Raw genomic sequence first — 23774 nt, 5'->3', positions numbered from 1 at the left:
TGCCCAGGCAGGGCCATCCCAAGACCCCAGACCAGTAGAGCCACCAGGGTGCAACTCCAGGCTGGGAGACCCAAAGGCATGCAACTCCAACACACAAGAAATGCAGCCAGCAATGTGATGAAGTAGGGTTGCCTGGAGCCTTGGGGGCCCAACTTCCACCCCAGTGTGTCCAGAAAATGAGAAATGGGAGTAAAAGACTACACTCAAGCTTCAGGGTTTAATGTTTGCCCTACTGAGTTTTTTGTTGTTTATCTGAGGTGTTTGGATTTGGTTAGAACCTATTAGCCCTTTGTTCTTTCCTGTTGCTCCATTTTGGAGTGGGAATGTCTATCCTATGTTTGTCCCACTATTGTCTTTTGGAAGCATATAACTGTATAATTTCATAGGCTCACAGCTGAAGAGGAATTTGTCTCTGGATGAATTGTACTTTGAGTCTCATCTCCGTATCTGACTTAGATAGTGTTAAGATGAAACTTTAGATTTTAAAGTTGATGCTGGAACAAGGTAAGTCTTTTGGGGGCTTTTGGGATGGAATAAATGTGTATCACGTGCATGTATCTCATATATTTTGTATGTGTGCAGGATATAAATCTGGGGGAGCCAGGGGTGAAATGCTATGATCTGAATGTGTGTCCCCACCAAAATTCATGTTGAAACTTAATCCCCATTGTGATGGTATTAAGAAGTGGGGCCTTTTAGGAGGTATTAAGTTATAAGGGCTGCTCCCACATGAATAAGATTAAGGCCTTTATAAAAGGGGCTTCACACAGAGTTCAGTCCTTTTTGCCCTCCATCCTTTCTGCCATATGAGAACACAGTGTTCATCTCCACTAGATGATGCAGCAATGAGGTGCCATCTTGGAAACAGAGACTGGGCCTTCACCAGACACCAAGCCTGCTGGAGCCTCGATCTTGGACTTCTCAGCCTCTAAAACTGTGAGAAATAAATTTCTATTATTTACAAATTACCTTGTATAAGGTATTTTGTTATAGAGTGCAAATGGACTAAGACACAGAGCATGTAGCACATGTTTATGAACAAAAGCTCTGGTTATCACCGAAGCCAGATCTCTCAGTCATTTTTCTAGTTCGTTGTAACCTAGGATTCAGGTGTTTCTTCATGAGAAATCAGTATGGTATCTCCATTGAATCAAAAACATTCTGTCAAGCAAAGAAAACAAAACAAAAAACCAACACCTGATTGTTCGAAGTTTACAAAGAGACAAAATGGACTAAATGATTAAAGATTAATGGCTATAAAGAGTTATAAAAATCGCACATTTGTTGAAAAATTCAAATAACAAAATGACCACTACCACCAACAGAACAAAAATAATGTACAAGTACGTACAGATATGTACAAAGTAAAACATGGCAGTATCATCCCTTACTTTGCCTTCCATTTTTCCTCAAGGGTAACTGCTATTGACATTTTGGTATATACCCTTTCAGAACTCCTGTATACATGTGTGTATATGTATCACACTTTTTTACAAATGAGAACTATTCCGCAACCAAATTTTTCAACTCAGCAACACATTATCATCATGTGATAATTTCATTTAATACTATGTACCAAAATCAGTTTTATTTTCTTTATCTCATTTAATCCTTAAACCAACCTTCCCAGGAGACTATTTCCCACATTTTACAGATGAGGAAACTGAGTCTTAAAGAGGTACAAAATAATCTGCCTAGGCTCACTGCAACTTCCACCTCCCAGGTTCAAGTGATTCTCCTGCCTCAGTCTCCTGAGTAGCTGGGATTACAAGCGCTCCCGCATCACACCTGGCTAATTTTTTTATTTTTAGAAGAGACAAGATTTCACCATGTTGGCCAGGCTGGTTTTGAACTCCTGACCTCAAGTGATCCGCCTGCCTCGGCCTGCCATAGTGCTGGGATTACAGATGTGAGCCACCGCGCCTGGCCCCCAAGTATCAATTTTAATCTTAATTATTAAGATTTCCCAGTAGATAGTAGAGCTAAGATTTGAATCTAGGCTTGCCTGAATACAAAGCCCAAGCCCCTAACTAACCACTATGCCACATCGTATTAGTACCTCTAGCTCACCTGAGGCCCTCTCTTGCTATATATTCTCTTCCTAGGTAATCTCATCCATGCCAGTAGCTCAAATTTTTCTTCTAGCTTAGATCTCTCTTCTAAGCTATAGATCTATGTGGCCAACTGTTCCTGGGGAAGCACTTAGAATATTCAAAACTGATGATTTCCCCCAATTACCACTCCCTCTCATCTCTCCTCTCTACCCCGCCAAAAGTCTGGTTCTTTGCTAGTATTCCTTTTCTCAGTATATGGTGCTCTTATCTATACAGAAAGCTGTAACCATCTTTGACATCTATTTGTTGTACAGCCAATCCATTACCAAGTATCAATTTTATTTATCTTTTTGAGATGGAGTCTTGCTCTTTCGGAGCTCTGTCTTGCTCACTGGAGTGCAGCGGCGTGATCTAGGCTCACTGCAACCTCCACCTCCTGGGTTCAAGTGATTCTCCTGCCTCAGGCTCCTGAATAGCTGGGATTACAGGTGCCCGCCATCACGCCTGGCTAATTTTTGTGTACAGACAGGGTTTCACCATGTTGGCCAGGCTGGTCTTGAACTCCTGACCTCAAGTGATCTGCCTGCCTGGGCCTCCTAAAAAAAGTGCTAGTATTACAGGTATGAGCCACTGCGCCTGGCCCCAAGTATCAAGTTTAATCTCAACTATTAATATCTCTTAAATCTATTACCACATCCTTAATGGACTGCTGCAATAGCCTATTCTCTAGTAGCCACTGTGTTCTTTGCAAAATGCACATGTAATCATATTACTCCATACTTTTTCCCTACGCCTCACCCTTGTCCCCCAAAAAACCTTAAATGGCTCCTTACGCTCCTAGAATAAAGAACCGAAAGTCCTTAATATGGTCTCCAAGTCCCTACTAAGAGCCCCTGACTCTTCTCATTGCACTATTTCCCTTATACTTTAAGTTCTTTTAGGCCAATGGGTTTTATAATGCAGGTCCTTGAACTTAAAAAGCCCTCCAAACCTGCCCTTTCAAAAATCATTATATAATGATAATCTTCTCTGACCTGCTGGATTAGGTCAAGTCCCCAACAGACATTCTAATAGCAATTTACCTTTCTTCTTGATACTTTGATCAGAGTTTCAAGCTATATTTGTGAGATTGTTTGATTAGTCTCTGCTTTACTAGACTGTGCCACCATTCCATGAAGCAGGAAGCAAGCATGTCTGTTTGCTTATCATTGTAGATTTAGTACTTAGTGCAGTTCCGGATACATAGTAGCTGCTCAATATATTTTTGAATGAATATCATTAATTCTTTATTAACCAATCTCCTTGAACATATATCCTACATACCTGACTAAAAGTTTTAACACGACATATTTCTGGAAGTAAAACCTTGGAAGAAAGGATACAAATATCTTCCATTCTGATAACGTGGAAAATGAATCTACTGGCAAAGTACTGACAATGTACAACAAAGAAATAAAGCTTTGATCAGAAACTACCTGGAGCACTTTTATTCTAATACCAGTAGCTTCATTAGGAAAAAAAACCAGAATGAACTGCTTTACCCCATCAACACTTTGGATAGAGTATATATGTTGTTGGGGAAAAAAAAACATAAAAAATAGAGTGGTAAACAATAATGAGGCCATTTACATTTTATGTGAAAATGAAGGATTTTTTTTAACATAGTACCTACAATAAAGGTATTTTATGCCGTTTGCAATCCTTTAAAATATGTTTTACAAGCTTTTAGAGGTAGCATAAGCCTTAGGCTAAAGGTTTACATTTCACATGGGTCAAGACTAGCTCTTGAGTAAAGCAATCTGACAACAAAACGGTCCTTATCGCTTAACATTTATTGTCAGAAAAACATTAGAGAAGATCTGTAACTTATGATAAAAAGACAAGGCACAGTCAAATTTACTCTTATTTTAGGCCTTCTCTTCAGCCTTACTGGCAAGTCAATAAGACTCTTTGCTTAGCAAATTGCATGGTTTTAAATATTATGTATCCTTCACTTTTCTTCTCGGTACAAAGAAAAAGGAGTCAATACATCATAGCATCTGAATAATTTTAGAATTAAGGAGAATGCTTCCCTTCTATGTAAGACTTTGTCAGTTTTTCTCTTTTAATCAAGAGGGGGCAAGAAGAGAAAAATTCCATTTCAAATTTCTCTTCTCAACAAAGAGATTTCTATTTTCTAATTACATAATACAAAGAATCTTGGGACAAGCAGGAGAGGCCAGCTGCAGGTTTTCTATAACCTAATCATTTACGATTATGGTAATCTGACTTGTAAATTGCTATCAGTTTTAACATTTTCAGATGTTTTAATTATTTTATTACTGATTCTACTCTTGGAAAGATGGTCAAAGAAGCAATAGAAATTTCTCTCATGGAACAGTGGCAGAAATTGATGACAAGTAACTTGGTATGAGTAATAAACTGATTAAATATTTAATTCCATATTATGGAGTCTTGTGATACTTGAAACTCTCCAGGCAATTTTGGCGTAGTCAGCCAAAAGATGTGGCAAGGACTGCTAATTATTCCTCATATCCATTTTCTTTCTTTCTTAGAGTTTTAACACGGCACATGGTCACCCAGCTAGAGGATATATTTACCAGCCTTCTTCACTACTAGATGTGATCATGTGACTAAGTTCTGGCTAGAGGGTGTGAACAGAAATCATCTGCACAAATTCTGGACAACATCATTAAAAGAAAGCTGCCTGCTCTTCACTTCTCTTCCCCTTCTCACTGGCAAGGAAATGAGGAGAGCAGCCATTGTGATTTGGGAGAGGGAAACCATATTTTAAGAATGGTAGAGCTGCCTTACTAGCCCTGTTCTAGTCACCTGTGGACTGCTACAAAAGAGAGAACTTATTTATCTATTTATTTATTTTTAAATAAAGACAGGGTCTTGCTATGCTGCCCAGGCTGGTCTTGAACTCTTGGGCTCAAGCAATCCTCCTGCCTTAGCTTCTCAAAGCGCTGGGATTACTCACATGAATCTTTGTGCCAAGCACAGACAAAAGTCAACTTTTATATTTATGCACTGTATTTCTTAGTCTCTCTGTAATAGCGTATCCTATATAATAACCAATTCAGGGGCCAAACCAACTCTACCACCCTATACTCTCCATAATAATCTTTTGTCTTATTCTGTAAGCATAGTAAAAGTTGTCTGGTCAGAGGCTATTGTGATTAAAAGATTCCTCTACCTTGGAATGAACAGAAGACCTCTTAGTGTGGGTATGTATGAATGCTTACACATGCCAAGAAATGGAATAAGCAGTATTTGACTGTGAACCCTTTAAGTGAATGCTCTATCTTTTAATTGCTAGCATATATGATGTCCCTGGCACATGATAAATTGAAGGATGAGTAAAGGAAATATTCATAGCAAACTTTATACTCTAACCTCTCTTGCTAAAAAGAGATGTATAAATCACAAAGTAAGGATTCATCCAAGAAGAGAGGAGACTATATTAAGTTATTCATAGCAATGGGAAGAAAACAGTTTGAAAACCTGGAATGAGCTATGACTTAGCTAGGTTAGTATAACGAATATGGTCTTCGGTCTGATAAACCTAGTTTCAGTATAGATTCTGCAACTTAGATTGGAAAATCAACATTTCTGAGTCTAGGTTTCTTCATTTGAAAATAAAGCTAACAATGTCTACTTCTGTAGGGCTGTGACACCTGTAGAATATGCTCATTCATTAAATGTTAATTTTCCTTTCTTATTTATGAAGTAATATGAATTTAAATGTTGAAGGGAAGAAGATTGCTTCTGTGTATCTGAGATTAGTGCACTACTTCCATGTATCTGAAATTGTCTGGTATTTTAGTATGGTCTAGAATGAGGGCTGTACCAGAGGATAAGCTAAAAAGAGCCATGTTTTAAGACTAGAGGTTCTAAAAAAAACAATTTAACAGCATGGTGGCAAGAGGGCCTAGGCATAACAATGGAAAATTTAGTCTAGAACTAAAAGAGAAAAACACAATTTAGAGGCCAGGTAAAATAAATATACTTCGTGATCAGTAGCAGGACACTAGTAGTGGTAAGAGGAGAGATTATCCTTTGAAATTTATGTGAAGTAAATTTAGGGAAAATAAAAGGTAGTATTATTCCACGCAGCAGCTTATTAAACTCATTACTCTCTTGCAATGGTACAGGTGAGAAAAAATGGTGAATATGTAAGTTCAGGTCTGGATATTCAGTTTAATATGCCTTCCAAGTAGCAGTGATACAAATGGGTATACAGTTCAGAGGGCAGGTCTGGACTAGGAATATAAATTTAGGAGTTAATTGTCACAGATATCTCAAGCCACAGGAAAAAATGAGAAGGTTCATGTAAGAATAGAAAGTAAGGGCTGGGCATGGTGGCTCACACCTGTAATCCCAGCACTTTGGGAGGCTGAGGTGGGCAGATCACTTGAGGTCAGGAGCTCGAGACCAGCCTGGCCAACAAGGTGAAACCCCATCTCTATTAAAAATAAAAAAATTGGCTGGGCATGGTGGTGGGCACCTGTAATCCCAGCTACTCAGGAGGCTTAGGCAGGAGTATCATTTGAACCCAAGAGGCAGAGGTGAGCCAAGTGAGCGCCACTGCACTCCAGCCTGGGCAACAGAGTGAGATTCCATCTCAAAAAAAAGAAAAATAGTGTTTTAAGAAGGAAGGGTAGTACAAGGTATTGTCAGGTATTCATGATATGAGGTAGGTTTATATGTACAAACCTGAAAGACTATTGACAATTTTTGGCAGAGAAGTTATAGACAAGAAGTTTGTGGTCAAACATTTTTTGCAAATTCTAGCTCTACTAATTCTACTAACTTAGTAGCTATGTGGTTGTGGGCAAGTTACTTCATCTCTCTCACTTCATTTTCCTCATCCAAAAAATGAAAATAATACTTCCTCATAAGATTTATACAAGGATTAAATAACTGTAAAGCTCTCTGGCAAACAAACCTCAACAAATCTTAGTGATGAAGATGATGACATTAAAACATTTAAAACCTTTTTCAGATTAGCATGCTTGCATTTTTGAAAAAATATGATTCTCATACTCTGAAAGGATATATACCCAATTACTAACAATGGATAGCCCTGGGGAGTGAGGGAGAGGACTATCACTTTATATTCTGTACATCTTGAATTGTTTACTTTAAAAAAATAAGCATGTGGTGCTTTCGTAATTTAAGCCAATAATATTTTAAAAATCACTTATCTGTTTTGTCTTTACCCCCCTTATCAATTTGGAATACTTAGATGTCTTTCCTGAACAGAATGTTCCTTAATGGATACAGCATACTGACTTCTCAAAGAAAAACTTCTGAGCCTCAAATTGCAGTGAACTGGAAGAAACACTGAGAGAAGAACTGATGTGGAGTATAGACAGCTAAGTGGTAAAAGGCTGGTGAGTTTATATAAATTGATGAGTGACAGTTGAATAGCAATAAAACATGGCTACTAAGATTATCTAGGCTAGACCAATTCTTTTTTTTGTAATAGAGTTTTTAAAAATATGGTAAAATATATATCAAATAAAAAATTCACATTGTTGTGCAGCCATCACCACCATCTACCTCCAGAAACTTTTTTCATCCTTCCTAACTGAAACTCTGTATCCATTACGCAGTAATTCCTCATTCCTTCCTCCCTCTCAACCTCTGGCAACTACCCTTCTACTTTGTCTTTATCAATTTGACTATTCTTAGTGTCTCACATAAATTTAATCACATAAATTTAATCATACAATATTTCCGCTTTTGTGACTGAGTTATTTAACTTAGCATAACATGTCCAAGGTTCTACTCTGTAGCACGTGTACAATTTTCTTTCCATTTTAAGGCTAAATACTACTATGTTGTGTGTATATACCACCTTACAGTGTGTATATACCACCTTACAGTTATCCATTCATCTGCTTATGAACACTTGGGTTGTTTCCACCTTTTGCCTAATGTGAAAAATGCTTTTCTGAACCTGAATGTGCAAATATCCAATTGAGTCCTTGCTATCACTTCTTCTAGGTATGTAACCAAGAGCAGTAGGATTGCTGAATCATATGGTAATTCTATGTTTAATTTTTTTAAGAATTGCCACACCATTTTCCACAATGGCTGCATTATTTTACATTCCTACTAGCAATGCATAAGGGTTCTAATTTCTACACATCCTTGCCAACACTTATTTTGCTTTTTTGAATAACAGCCACACCAATGGGTGTGAAGTAGCATCTCACTGTGGTTTTACTAATGAATAGGGATGCTGAGCATCTTTTCATATGCTTATTGGCCATCTGTATAACTTCTTGGAGAAATCTCTAAAGTCCCTTGCCCATTTTAAATCCAGGTTTTGTTGTTGTTGAGCTGTAGTTCTTTATATATTCTAGATGTCAATTTCTTACCAAATATGACTTGCAAATATTTTCTTTTATTCTGTGGGTTGCCTTTTCACTCTGTTGATAGTGCCCTTTGACGCACAAAAGTTTTAATTTTGACGAAGTCCAACTTAACTATTTTTTCCTTAGTTGCCTGTTTTCAGTGTCATACGCAAGAAGTCACTGCCAAATCCAATGTCATAAACCTTTCCCCCTAAGATTTCTTCTAAGTCTTTCATGGTTTTTACCTCTTGCATTTGGTCTTTGATCTGTTTTAATTTTTGTATATGGAGAAAGGCAAGGGTCCAATTAATGAAAATGTGATTTCTTTCCATATATTTGTGTCTTCTTTAAATGGTTTGTTGTTAATGTATAGAAACACAACTGATTTTTGCATGTTGATTTTGTAACTTTACTGAATTTGTTTATTAGTTCTAACAGGTGGGTTTTTTTTGGGTGTGGAATCTTTAGGGCTTTCTATACTTAAGATTATGTTGTTTACAAACAGAGATAATTTTATTTCTTCGTATCCAATTTGATGCCTTTTATTTCTTTTTCTTCCTTAACTGCTCTGTCTAGGACTTTCAGTACTATGGTGAATAGAAGTATATCCTTGACTTATTTCAATGGTAGACAAAAAGCTTTCAGTCTTTCACTCTGGAGTATGATGCTAGTTGTGGGTTTTTCCTATGTTGGATGATCTTTATTTTGTTGAGTTCATTTCCTTCTATTCTTAGTTTGTTGAGTGTTTCTTAAAATCCTAAAACAGTGTTGAATTTTATCAAATGCTTTTTCTGAATCAGTTGAGAGGATCATGTTTTTTCTTTTTAATCCTGTTAACGTGGTATATTACATGGTATATCATGACTAGTTTTGTATGCTGAACCATTACTGCATTATAGGAATAAGTCTCACTTTGTCATGGTATGTAATTCTTTTAATATGCTGTTGGATTTGATTTGCTAGTGTTTTGTTGAGGATTTTTTGCATCAATATTGTCTTAGTCTGTTTTGTGCTGCTATAGCAGAATACCTGAGGTTGGATAAATTATAAAGAACAGAAATTTATTTCTTCACAGTTCTGGAGGCTGGGAAGTCCAAAACTAAGACACCAGTATCTGGCAAGTCCAAAACCAAGACACTAGCATCTTCCACATAGTGGAAGGTATCATGTGGCTGAAGAGCAAAGAGAAAGGGCAGCAGCAGCCAAACTGACAGTTTTGGAGCAGCATTAATTATGCCCATGGGGGGCAGAGACCTCATGGCCTAATCATCTCTTAAAGGTCCCACTTCTTAATATTGTTATACTGGCAATTAAATTTCAACATGAGTTTTGGAGGCGACAAACATTCAAACCATAGCAAATGTTCATAAGTGATACTAGTCTGTAGTTTTCTTTTCTAATAGTGTCTTTGGTATCAGGGTAATGCTGGCCTCATAGAATGGGTAAGGAAGTGTTACATACTGTTCAAGTTTTTGGAAGAGACTGAGAGGATTGGTATTAATTCTGCTTTAAATGTTTGGCAGAATTCACTGGTGAAGCTATCTCATCCTAGGCTTTTCGTTGTTGGGAAGTTTTTGATTACTGATTCAATCTCCTTACTAGGTAAAGGTCTATTCAGATTTTCATTTTCTTCATGATTCATTCTTAGTAGTTAGTGTGTTTCTAGGATGTTTTACTAGCTTATCCAATCTGTTGGCATACAATTGTTCATAGCACTCTTTTATGATATTTTTAACTTTTGTAAAGTAGGTAATAATGTCCTCATTTTCTTATTTTAGTTATTTGTCTTCCCTCTTTTTTTAGTCAAGCTAACTAAAGGTTTGTCACATTTCTTGATCTTTTCAAATAGTCAACACTTGTTTTCGTTGTTTTTCTCTATTGTTTTTCTATTTTTTATTTATATTTGTTTCCATTTTTATTATTTTCTTCTTTATGCTAGTTTTGGGTTTAGTTCTTTCTCTAGTTTCTTCAGGCATAAAGTTAAGTTACTGATTTGAGATCTCTCTTCTTCAATACATGCATTTACAGCTAAACATTTCTCTATTCACTGCTTTTACTGCATCCTAGAAGTTTTGGTACTTTGTATTTACATTTTCATTTGTCTCAATATATATTCATTCTAATTTCCCTTGTGATTTCTTTTTTGACCCACTGGTTGTTTAAGAGTGTTATTTAATTTGTACATAGTTGTGAATTTCCCACTTTTTCTTTTGCTGACTTCCAGTTTCATTTCATTGTGATTAGAAAATATACTTAGCATGATTTTAATCTTTTTAAATTTATTAAGTCATTTTTAATGGCCTCTCCCAGAGAATGCTCCATATGCCCTTGAGCAAATGTGTATTCTGTTGTTGCTGGGGTTTTTACATATGTCTGTTAGGTCCAACTGCTCTACAATGTTGTTCAAATCCTCTATTTCCATATAGATCTTTTGTCTAGTTGTTCTATCCATTATTTAAAGTGTTTAAAGTGTAACACTTTAATTCTCCTACTATTATCATAGAACTGTAATGTTTCTTCCTTCAATAGTGTCAATGCTTGCTTCATATACTTTGGAGCTCTGGCATATGATGCATATATAACTGTTAATATTTGCTTGATAAACTGACCCATTATCATTATATAATGTCCCTTTCCTGTCTCTTGTAGTAGTTTTTGTTGTTTTGTTCTTTTATTTTTGAGACAGGCTCTTGCTCTGTCATCTAGGCTGGAGTGCAGTGGTGTGAACATGGCTCACTGCAGCCTCCACTTCTGGGGCTCAACCAATCCACCTGCCTGTCTCCTGAGTAGCTGGGACTACAGGAGCACACCACCATACCTGGTGTTTTTTGTTTTTGTTTTTTTGTACAGATGGGATTTTGTCATGTTGGCCCAGGCTGGTCTTAAACTCCTGTGCTCAAACGACCCACCTGCCTCAGCCTCCCAAAGTGATGGGATTACAGGTGTGAGCCACCATACCCAGTTTGGAACAATTTTTGATTTAAAGTCTGTTTTCTCTGATTTAATATATTCACTCTTGCTCTCTTTTGGTTATTAACAACTGTATGAGTGTTCTCCCTTTTCCACCTCTTTGCCAGCATCTGTTATTTGTCAAATTTTTTAATCAAGAAAACTATTTTAACTCAGGTGAGATGATATCAAATTGTGGTTTTGATTTCCATTTTCCTAATGATTAGTATGGTAAGCATTTTTTTAAATGCCTGTTGGCCATTTGCATGTCTTCTTTTGAGAAATGTCTATTCAGATCTTTTGCCCACTTCAAAATTGATTTGTTTTTGTTGTTTTGCTACTGAATTTTCTTTATACAGTCTGCTTATTAATCCCTTGTCAGTTTGCAAATATTTTCTCCCATTCTGTAGGTTGTCTCTGTACTTTGTTGATTGCTTCTTTTGTTGTGTAATTTTACTTGATGTAATCCCATTTGTCTAATTTTGTTGCCTGTGCCTTTGAGATCTTACCCAAAATATCTGCCCAGACAGATGTCCTAAAGCATTTCCCCAATGTTTTCTTCTAGTAGTTTCATAGTTTCAGGTCTTATATATAATCTTTAATCCATTTTGATTTGATTTTTATACATGGTGAGAAATGAGGGTCTACTTTCATTCTTCTGTATCTGCTTATCTAGTTTTCCTAGCACTGTTTATTGAAGAGACTGCCCTTGAAAGCAATAAAGGAGGAAAACGATAAGGGAGAAAACCATGAAAATATCCAAAGAAAAACCACTCCAACCAAATGGGATAGTAAATGCAAAGGTTCTGAAATAGGAATATATTTGAAAAACAACAGGAAGCCCATGTGGTAGAAAGGCTGTGAGAGAATAGAGTGGTAGGAGATAAATGGACTGTCTGGTAAGGGCCAGATTAGGCTCTGCCTTAGTAGGCCATGGGAAGGACTTTCGTTGTTTTACTTTTTTTGAGCCAGGGTCTCGCTCTGTCACCCAGGGTGGAGTGCAGTTGTGTGATCTCAGCTCACTGCAGCCTCAAACTCCCTCAACCTCCCAGGATCACTGGGCTCAAGCAATCCTCCCACCTCAGCCTCCTGGGTAGCTGGGACTACAGGCACATACCACCATGTCCAGCTAATTTTGTTCATAATTTTGGCTTTTATTTTATAGAAATCACTGAAAAATTTTGAGTAGGAGACTGATATAATTAACATTTAAATATTTCTTTTTAAAAGGATCACTCTGGCTGTTGTGTAATGTGATTGTAAAAAGGCATGAATTTTTTTTTTTTTTTTATTATACTTTAAGTTTTAGGGTACATGTGCACATTGTGCAGGTTAGTTACATATGTATACATGTGCCATGCTGGTGCGCTGCACCCACTAACTCGTCATCTAGCATTAGGTATATCTCCCAATGCTATCCCTCCCCCCTCCCCCCACCCCACCACAGTCCCCAGAGTGTGATATTCCCCTTCCTGTGTCCATGTGATCTCATTGTTCAATTCCCACCTATGAGTGAGAATATGCGGTGTTTGGTTTTTTGTTCTTGCGATAGTTTACTGAGAATGATGAATTATTTTTTCACTCTATGTTCAGGCTTTCTCCTCTCTCTCTGCTATGTTATTTATTCTTCCACATTGTTTCATTCATCCAAAAAAAGAAAAAAAAAACAAAAAACAAAAAACCTCACTAGTTATCACTCTATTTATCTTCTGCACAGTCAAGCTTTTAACCACGTGGTTTATATTGTCTTTACTTCTTCATTCCCTAATTCTCCTCAGCCTACTACAATCTGCCCTTCCCACTCAACTTAACTGCCTTCATAAATGTCAGTAACCTCCACATAGCCAAATGCAATTGGCTTCTCAGTTGTCATCTTACTAGATTTCTTGGATATCTGGTACTGCTAACCAGTGCTTCCTTCTTGAAGCTCTTTTCTAATGCCTTCTATGATACTACACTCTTTTTCTATAATTTGTTTCTTACCTTGTAGAGTAGTTTTTATTAGTTTCCTTAATGATTTTTCCCTCTCTATGCCTATTCTGTAAAATATTGGTATTCTCCAAGTTCTCTTCCTATGCGTCTCAAATTGCTTAACCTATGTTCTGAATCTCCAGAGGCCAAGTGACTGATCTTCTTCCCTTCCTTCTCCATCTCCCACTTCTGTCCTTCAAATATTCTTTCAACCTATACACTCTTAACTGGGAGATGTTATCCACATTTAAGGATACAATAAAATCCATTACTTCCATATCTACACTTTCCAATTCAGAACTTCTTCTAGGCCTAGATCCAAATTTACAACCATCCATTGGCATTTTCACACCTATAAGCCTCACAGGTAACTACAACTATTAACTAAAACCTAATTATAGATCTTATTTCCCTACCCCAAATTTGTACCCTCTTATCCATCCTTGGTTTCAGTCATCAGCACCACCATTAATCCAGTAATTTATTCCAGATACCAGGATACCATCTGAGAGGGTACCAGGCCTCAGATGTGGCCTGCATTCAGGCACCCCTGCTTTCCATTTTATCTCCTAAATAAACCTTAAATCTTTTCCCCAACTCATCTCTAATGCTTAATTTATGTCCTCATTTTGATTGCTTGAAATGATTGCCATTCACTTTTTTAAAAAATTGAGGTATAATATATATGTGCATACATTTAGTATGTGTATTAATAGATATTTTATGTATCATATAACTACATAATTTTATATCAATACATATATTAAAGTCCATAAAGTGCAACTGGATAGTTGCCAGTTATTTTATATTGCTTGCTCTTAGAACATTGCTTAGTATGAAATAGGTTCTTAATATATATTCGTTGAGCTCAATTTCACATTGTTCTGTATCCTATCTATCTCTATCCCACTCTCAGGAAGACTGTTCCAAAGCACAAATTAATCCTTCAATAACTTTTGATTGAAAAGGATATAGTACAAACTACTTAGCCATACTAATCTACCTTTACAGGTTCTTTTCCTGGAATGTCCCATCATTCTCTTTGAAGCTATATGATTCCTTGTGGTACATGAAATGTATCATATACTCTCTCACTTCTGAGTTTTTTTTAATATATAGTGCTCCTCCTGCTTCTTCCTAACCTTAGCTCAAATATCGACTCACATTGAGCTTATTAACTGATTCTCATAGACCAAGTGTCTCTTCTCTGTGCTCATGTATTATCCTATACTGATCTCTATTGTAGTACAAAATACACTATAGTAATAACTACTGTCTTTTTTTATTCTACTATATAGTAAAATATCTATTTTATTTATGATTTATTTGAACTTTTTAAAGTTCCTTAATGATATAAATGATATTTTATTTATTTCAGTATTCTCAAAACTTCATGAAGGGCCCAGTACTTAGGAGGTACTCAATAAATGTTTCTTAAATAAATCTACCAGAATATTTTGAATTTAACATACAAGAATATATATTATACATTTTTTCTTCATCCATTCTTGAGTACTTAACAAATATTAGCTTTGAAAACTAAATGTAAAAAAATTTTCCTTTTTCCTTCTTTGGAATATATGCTAATGTGAGCAAAGGCTTCTTCCACAGCAGATAAGGGGTTAAACTCCCAATTGCTTACCAATGGCTAGTGCAAAAAGAATAGGAGTTAACAGGAATTCCTGTTTCTGTCTTATCCAAAAGATATCTTAATACTCCTCTAGAAGAAATATAGAATTGTCACGGTTTCTTAATGAACCTAAGAAGAACGTTGAGTTTTTTGCTTTCTACAAAAGTAGTTATGTCTTAAACCTGAACTGAAAAAAAAAATAAATTCAAATTCTAAACTTCATTTCAATAATCTTAGAAAGCCCTCTCTCATACTGTGCGCTCTTTCCTCCTATCCGCCCCTAATGAAGACTTACAGTCCATAAGTATTCATAGGTATTCCATAATGGAGTATTCTTTTGTAAACCAAGAGGAGACTCACAAAGAATAACAATGATTTCTGAAGAATGGAGGGAGTTATGAATGACAGCTAGTTTTATAGATTTATCAATTAGAAAGGAGAAGGAAATTGTGTAGCTCCTGTATTTAAGGAAGAAGCTAATAATTGCATGGCTAGCTGTGGCATTATGATTAGGTTTTTGTCCATGGTTCCTAGCTCGTAACTCTCACAACTCTTGTTATAGTCTTTTGTTACAATGCTGAGGTGCTTCAGGCCTTGGAAGCACGCCTCAGGAAACAGTCTCTCTAACCTTCTCCTGCTCTCCTCTCACTTGCTGAAGACAGGACTCTAATATGACTATGGGTTATCAGACCTTCATTCCAGAGAGGGTCTTGCTGCATACTCTGGAGGAAGGAATGCTGCACAGAATGACCAAGAAGAATCTGAATAGACAGGAACTGCTGGGTTTAGATCACACCCTTTTTGTGCAATCACATTTTGAACTGGTTGTCCATTCTTCAATCATGGACAATCAATGAAGTCTCCATAGACGCCCCAAAGGACAGGGTTCAGGGAACTTCTGGGGAGCTGAACATACGAAGGTTGACAGAAAGATGAAGAACTCATCCACGTGCTGGGAGGGTAGTGCACCCCAACTCCCCAAAGACAGAAGCTCCTGTATTTGGGACCCTTTCAGACCTCACCTTATATGTCTCTTCATTTGGATGTTAATATCCTGTAAAATATCCTTCAAAATAAACTGATACAAGTAAGTATTGGTTCCCCTGAGTTCTGTGAGCCACTCTAGCAAATTATTCAAACCCAAAGAGGGGATTGTGGGAACTCCAACTGGAAACTAGTTGGTTAGAAGTTCTGGAGGCTGGGACTTGCAACTTGGGGAGGGGAGAGGGTGGTCTTGTGGGACTGAGCCCTTTACTTGTCGGATCTGATGTTATCTCTGAGTAGATGGTGTTGGAACTGAATTGGAAGACATCTAGCTGGTGTCCACTGCTTAATATGTGGGGAGAAACCCACACACATTTGGTCACAATTGTCAAGTCTTCTTAATGAACCTAATCACAAAATAAGAATAAACTCTGAGATTTTTTTTTTTAATAAAAATGGTTATGCCTTAAACCTGAATGGAAAAAAAAAATCCAAATTCTAAACTTCAATTCTCTGACGTTCTCCTGTTCTCCTCTTCTATGTTGTTGATTATTGTTGTTGTGTGAGATTAGAGGAAAAACAAGGTTCGAGAATTTTTCCAAAATATTAGCATATTAGACTTCAGAGTTTCACAGGCTAGTATTTTTTTTTTTTAATTGGGAAAACCAACATAAGATCTCTCACTTTCAACTGCCTGTGCAGAAGTAATTTAACACAGCAGGCCTGAGGCTGTTATCTTCAGAAAGGTTTAGGTGCAAGTTTTCCCTTGGCTAGTGATGTGGTTTGCCTCTGTGTACCCACCCAAATCTCATGCTGAATTTTAATTCCCAATGTTGGGGGAGGGACCTGGTGAGAAGTGACTGGATCATGGAGGCGGATTTTCCCCATGCTATTCTTGTGATAGTGAATGAGTTCTCATGAGATTTGATGCTAAAAGTGTGTGGCACATCCCCCCCTCCTTGCTCTCTCTCTCTCCTGCCACCTTTGAAGAAGGTACTTGGTTCTGCTTTGCCTTCCGCCATGATTGTAAGTTTCCTGAGGCCTCCCAGTCATGCTGCCTGTTAAGCTTGTGGAACTGTAAGTCAATTAAACCTCTTTTCTTCACAAATTACCCAGTCTCAGGTAGTTTTTGTTGTTGTTGTTGTTGTTGTTTTTTGAGATGGAGTTTCGTTCTTATTACCCAGGCTGGTGTGCAATGGTGCAATCTCAGCTCACTGCAACTTCCGCCTCCTAGGTTCAAGTGATTCTCTTGCCTTAGCTTCCCAAGTAGCTGGGATTAAAGGCATGTGCCACCATGCCTGGCTAATTTTGTATTTTCAGTAGAGACGGGGTTTCACCATGTTGGCCAGGCTGGTCTCAAACCCCTGATCTCAGGTGATCCACCTACCTCAGCCTCCCAAAGTGCTGGGATTACAGGCGCAAGCCACCATGCATGGCCGTCAAGTAGTTCTTTATAGCAGTGTATAGCAGTGTGAGAACAGACTAATACAGCTGGCATTTGGGAACCTGGCTTTTGAAAACCTTTCCTAAATGATAATGTTGTGCCTGCTGTGCCAGCCCACTTAAGACTATACAATGAGATTTACGATGAACACCTTTCCTTTTGAGAGAATCTGGAATTTTGGTTGACAAGAGGTTGCCTATGTGATCAATCCTCAAAAAAAAAAAAAAAAAAAAAACTCTGAAACTAAAATGGAGTTCCTGATATACTGCACACGTTACTGAATTTTAAAGTTGAAGGAAAGGTGTATAGGAAGGCTGAACAACATGGATTCCTCTAGACTCCTCCTGATGTCTTTTTCCATTAATAATCTGGCTATATATCTTTACTATGTCACTGTAATAAATCTTAGCTATGAGTATGATCCAATGTTGAGTTGTATGAATCCTTCTGGGGAATCACAGAACGTGTAGGTGAAATTGGAGACTTCTGAAACACTACTATGTAAACATAATAAAAAGGAGAGAATCCTATCATCATCATTTCACAAAAGTATATGTTAATAAAATTCTGCTCTTTACTTTGATCATATGGAAACATGGAACATAACATCAGAATAGAAGGCAGAATTTTAAATGAAATAAATGTAGCATTATGAGAAGTTTAATACTTAGCCTTATTTTTCTCATTTTGCTGCAGATCAGTGAAAATCTCATCATGAACCAGTAACAGATAGGTGCTTAAGAACTATGAGATTAAGTAATTTTTGCCTGGATATGCCTTTCCTCCAATTTACTTTCTTCTGAAACTAAAAGTACTAAAAATAAATGTTATGTGTACAGGGATAATTGTAAAAGCTGAAACTTTAGTAAGTCATTAAAGATTTCACTGAAATAGTCCACTTTGAATTGTTATAAAGAATGGAAGAGTATTATTAATTAATAACAAATTTAGTTCTTAAATATTTTAAGATTTGAGAAGTTTTCCTGTCAGCCAAATAACAACATAAAAAACACCAAAACCAAACAAACGGAGACAGTGATACTTCTGTGTCATAAAACTGTTTTTATAGTTATTTCCTCCTTATTTATAAATACTGATATTTTAAAATTATTTATGGAAGACAACATTCACAATCTTTCACAATCACCTGAAAAGGAGCCCATCAAATCAACTCTTCCTATGGGTTGCAATATTTTTAAAAAAAACAACAAACAAAAACTTCAAATTTAATCCATTAATATATACCTGCATTTCTGTAATTATAGTTCTTCAGGGCAATTTCTAACAATATAACATTTTTCAGATGCAAAAGGCTCTAAAATTCCATGTACCAAGATAAAGAATAACTTTCAAAACCAGAACCACACACCTTTTGCTGTAATTCTTTTACTGCAGAATCTCTATCCATGCAAGCCTGCCGGAAGGCTTCATACGCTTTATTGAGTTGCTCGCCAATGTTTTTATCCATTCCTCTTCGTCCTGTAGCATCACTATAAAGGATGGAGTAAATGACAGGTCTGCAAAATAATGAGATCAATTTAGATAATTACTAAGTTACATAAACCTCATTTTAAAAATGCATCTTGAAGATAGTTCTATAAGGTTTACCACAAACATTATACCATCAAGTACTATAAACATAAGTCTCATCTAAAATCCTGACTAGAAATTGTATGAAACCTTAAGTTCCACAATTTTAAAATATTCTTATTCTAATGTTCAAGGAGCAAGTGGGGTTCTGGTTCAGGAAGATGCTACTTTGAGAATACTAATCTATAAACTTAACCTAAAAATGAGAAAATATAAAAGGCCATTTTAAATTCTTTATTATGGAAATGTACAATAGGATCAGCAATGTGGGAAGGGATTTCATTTTATTAAATGGACTCTTAGTCCCACTTATGAGGTGAATTCTTGCTACACTGAAATTAGAGCAAAATTAAATAGATAATAAATGTTTGTGGATGGAGTTCGCACTGTTGTTACCACAGAGCAATTAAAATGTGTGAAAATGCTCTTATTTTAGCACAAAATCTAGGGAGAGCCACTGTTGCATTGTACGTTAAAAAAGAAAAATCACATCCCTTCAGTCCTACCCCCACTACCGACTAGTTTTCCAGCTTCCCTGCTGTTTCTGAATACAGGTGATTTGCTCAGTGGAGGTAATTTGGTTTTATAACCTCAGTTTGCATAACATCTCTTAACGACATTCCTTGGCTCTGAGCAGAAGGCTAAGTAATGATTCTGATTCTTCCTGTCCAACTATAAAAATCACAACGCAGGACCTTTCTCTTAATTCTCTAAAAGTCACAGACTAGACAAAGTTCTCTATCAGTTATATTGGGTACCGAGTTATTTCATGTTTGTGAAAATTCTTCAAAATTTCAGTCTCTAATCTGTCATAACATCTTTTGTTATATCCTCAGGCACACTTTTTTAATTTTCACATTTTCAATTGAGATACAATTCATATAGTATAAAATCCACTATTTTAAAGTGTACACTTTGGTATTTTTTAGAATATTCATTATGTTGTGCAAGCATCACCATCATCTAATTCTGGAACATTTTAATCACCCTCCCTAAAACAGTCCACACCTATTAAGTTAGTCCCAATCCTCCTCTTCCCCCATCTCCTGGTAACCATTAATCTTTTTTTTGTCTCTACGAATTTGTCTGTTTTTGACACTGCATATAAATGGAATAATACAATACATGGTTTTTGTGTCTGGCTTCTTTCAGAAAGATATTTCTGAGGTTCATCCATGATGTAGCATGTAACAGTACTTGACTCCTTTTTATGGCTAAATAATATTCCATTGTAAGATATGCAACATGTTGTTTATTCCTCAGTTAATGGACATTTGAGTTGTTTCCACCTTTTGGCTGTTATGAATAAAGCTACTGTGCACATTTGTGCATACATTTTTTGTGTGAACACGTTTTCAATATTTTCAGATATATACCTAGAAGTAGAACTGCTGAGTCATATGGTAATTCTATCTAACTTTTTGAGGAACTGCCAGTTTCCACAGAAGCTGTACCATTCTACATTTCCACTAGCGTTGTATAAGGGTTCCAATTTCTCCACATCCACACCAATACTTCTTATAGTCCACTTAAAAAATTACAGCCATCCTAGTGGGTGTGAAAGGATACCCTATCAAGGTTTTGATTTGCAGTTCCCTAATGACGAGCATCTTTCCATGAGCTTATTGGCCATCTGTGTAACTCTGGCAATTTATCCATTCAAATCCTGTGTCCACTTGTAATAAATGGGTTATTTCTCTTTTTATTGTTAAATTTTAAAAGTTCTTTATATATTCTAGAAACTAGACTCTTATCCAATATATGATTTGTAAGTATTTTCTCCCATTCTGTAGATGCCTTTTCACTTCTTGATAGTGTCCTCTGACACACAATGTCTTTAATTTTAATATAGTCCAATTTACCTATTTTTTCTTTTGTTGTTTGTACTATTGCTGTCATATCTAAGGAACTGTTGCCTAATCCAGGGTCATGAAGATTTTCAATTGTTTCTTTTTAAGAAGTTTATAATTTATATTAAAGTCTTTGATCCATACTGAGTTAATGTTGTATAAGGTGTGAGGTAGGGGTCCAGATTCATTCTTTTGCATGAGGTTAGCCAATTGTCCTGGCATTATTTGTTGAAAGGGCTATTCTTTTCCCACTGAATAGCCCTGGCACCCTTGCCAAAAATCAACTGATCATAAATCACAACTTTTTTTTAATACCCACATGCAAGTAATCTTTCAGCCAAAGTCTTTCATTTTAAGATACTAAATACATTTTAAGTAATTTACCAGGCTCAATAAAAACAATTCCAGGGTTTTGGATAACAATGTCATTACTTTCTGAAAAACTGAAGAAATGGCAATTCTTTATGCATTCCACTTAGGAAGTTAGTTTCTACTGCTACCTCTGATAGATGAAAAAGTTGAAATCCTGTTACGATAATTAATGTTGCTAGGATCTTGGCCCAGACATAGACACTATGGAAACATAAGCAGTTAGCATTAATAAAAAGCATCATTTTGAGTATTTTAGACACTGCTTCATTCGAAAACATACTAAGGCTACTTACAAAAAATACATGAGATTAAAAATAAATATGCAAAGAGGAAAGAAAAAGTAAGTATAGGTAGTCACAGGGACTATAATATACTATAATAAACTAATACAGAAGTTAGAGGTTTTAAGTAGCTAAGTGGCTAAGCTATCTATCACTGCCTTAAAAAGCTGCATGTCGTGAAAAATTGTCAATATAAACCACACCTGTACCTTTAGATCTGAGACAAATAAGAGCCTCGAACTGGAAATCCATCTAGTCCCTTGCTTTGTTCTATTACTGACTGACCCTTAGTTAAGGGCCACTAAATCTTTTGGGACCAAAGTTTCTTTTTCTTCAGTACAAAAAGGTGTTTGGACCCAATTTCTAAGAAACTTCCTTTTTCTACAGTTCTTGAGTTTGTGAGTTAAAAATGCATGTCTGTTCCATCGAGAAGGTGCATTCTTGTTTTTAAAAATGTAAATGCAGCACTAAAAACAGCTGCATCATATGCAAGTAAATCATGTGGAGCCATCCCTTCAGGTCCTTGAATTAGATCACACAAATGTCACTAAGAGAGGAGCTACTGAGTAAATTCCACACGGATGCATCCTATTTCCTGAAATAAGAATGTATGCTGAAGAAATAAGTTCCAGGTTGATACAAATAAGTAAATGATACTTTTAATTCCTATTTCACAACCAAGAAGATAATTAGGTGTTAGATCAGCGACACTGACCAGAGAAAAAGGAAAGTCTCTGGGACTCAGCTAATTAAACTGGACAGATTTCAAATATTAACACCCTGAACTTTAAAGCCACTTGTTTATTTATCTATTTTTAGCATTTGTTAAGTATAAAATTAAGAGGCAGCTACATTTCAATTACATTTCAGTACACCTTCCGCAATATTTGCCAGACTCCAGGAAAATGCTTTTTATTTATAGTAAACATGCTCAAACCTAAATCTCATGGTTAAGCTCATTCTCCAAACCCAGGAGGCTGATGCTATAGCAATCTCTCCCTTGAAAACACTCTCCTAGTTAGGGTTTTGCTTTATTTCTGGATTTGGTTTGCTGGTTTCCTTCCATTACATGAGAAAAAAATTCTGAAATCCCTGAAGGTAGCAGGGCTAGCTCAATGCAAATCACCAACCCAATCTTGTCCCCTGCAGTTCTTCTGGAGCCTGGATACTCTCATCTACCCACTGTTGTCAATCTAGCAGTAATTCCTTTTTTCCTACCCAGACCAGTGGTTCAGACAAGCAAAACTGAGGGCAGTCGGTTCTTGTCCCACCTCTCCAGCCCAGTGATTGCCCATGGTGTGCCTGTCCATGAAGAAACACCAAGAAAATCCCTGCTTCCTCTTTCATTGATCCCTTGGTTCAATAATGAAACTGTCCTGGAGTAAGAGAGGCAGCATGAGCAAGAAAGATAATTTTCCCTTCCTTTGGTAAAGCTTCCCAGCCCTAGCAAAACTTTGATTTTAATAAAATATATCCCATTACCATTCAATCAGAACAAGGTATTTGCTGGCTTATGATGTGTAAGGCACCATATGGGGAACAGCAAGGGATTCAGATATAGTACTATCTTAAAGTTATGTTTCTTTCACAAAGTATTTTCACCAATTCTTCATTTCCTATTACATATTAACATTCCTCTTTGACTGATAAGGCTCAGAAGGCTTAAATGACTTATCTATAGCTATAAAGCTGTGTTATGAACTAGATTAAATCTTTAAAATTCTTGGTTCAAGGATTGTTCATTAGAGTCAGCTGCAAAGTGCTCTCCCAGGGTGTTATGGTCAATATGCTTATTTGATAAAATATTTAGTGCCAACTATGAGCAGAAGTGTGCTGGGTACCACCGATACAGTGAGAATGAATCAGACATGACATCTCCTCCCATGAAGGTACCATTAACTGTAACTTGAAGCATATAGTATATGAGCATCCTAAGATATCCAAAAGGCTAGAGTTTGGAGAGGAAAGTTAATCTATTTATGAAGTTTAGGAAAGGCTTTGAGAGGTAGGTGGCATTTGAATAGGGTGTTGAGATATAGGTGGGAATGATCTTACCCATTCCTTTTATTTAATTATCAAACGGCAGTCATCCTTTTTCAAGCAGGTTTCCCACTGTGATAAGGATGTTTTTAATATTAAATAATATCAATTCTTTACTAAAACAGGCCAGGATTATATGCATTTCTTATGCACTGCTCAGTTTGATTTTCCTGATCAGGACAACCACGCAAACCTGAGACAATTCTTAAGCATAACAATGATGGTTACTATAAACATGACG

At 36.5% G+C, this 23774-nt stretch overlaps 1 protein-coding gene across 2 annotated transcripts in view; it reads right to left on the bottom strand.

The window, feature by feature from the left end:
• TANK (TRAF family member associated NFKB activator) overlaps positions 1 to 23774 on the bottom strand; it is a 75841-nt gene that overhangs the window by 37674 nt on the left and 14393 nt on the right. For both annotated transcript variants that reach the window (XM_055108672.2, XM_008974418.5), the window contains one exon: positions 18770 to 18917. In XM_055108672.2, the coding sequence (XP_054964647.1) occupies positions 18770 to 18917 (148 nt within the window). The remainder of the gene's footprint in view (positions 1 to 18769; positions 18918 to 23774) is intronic.

The sequence above is a fragment of the Pan paniscus genome, chromosome 13, assembly GCF_029289425.2.
Source record: "Pan paniscus chromosome 13, NHGRI_mPanPan1-v2.0_pri, whole genome shotgun sequence".
Taxonomy (NCBI): Eukaryota; Metazoa; Chordata; class Mammalia; order Primates; family Hominidae; genus Pan; species Pan paniscus.
The sequence above is the reverse complement of the archived record's forward strand: the minus strand, read 5'-3'. Positions and strand labels throughout refer to the sequence as shown.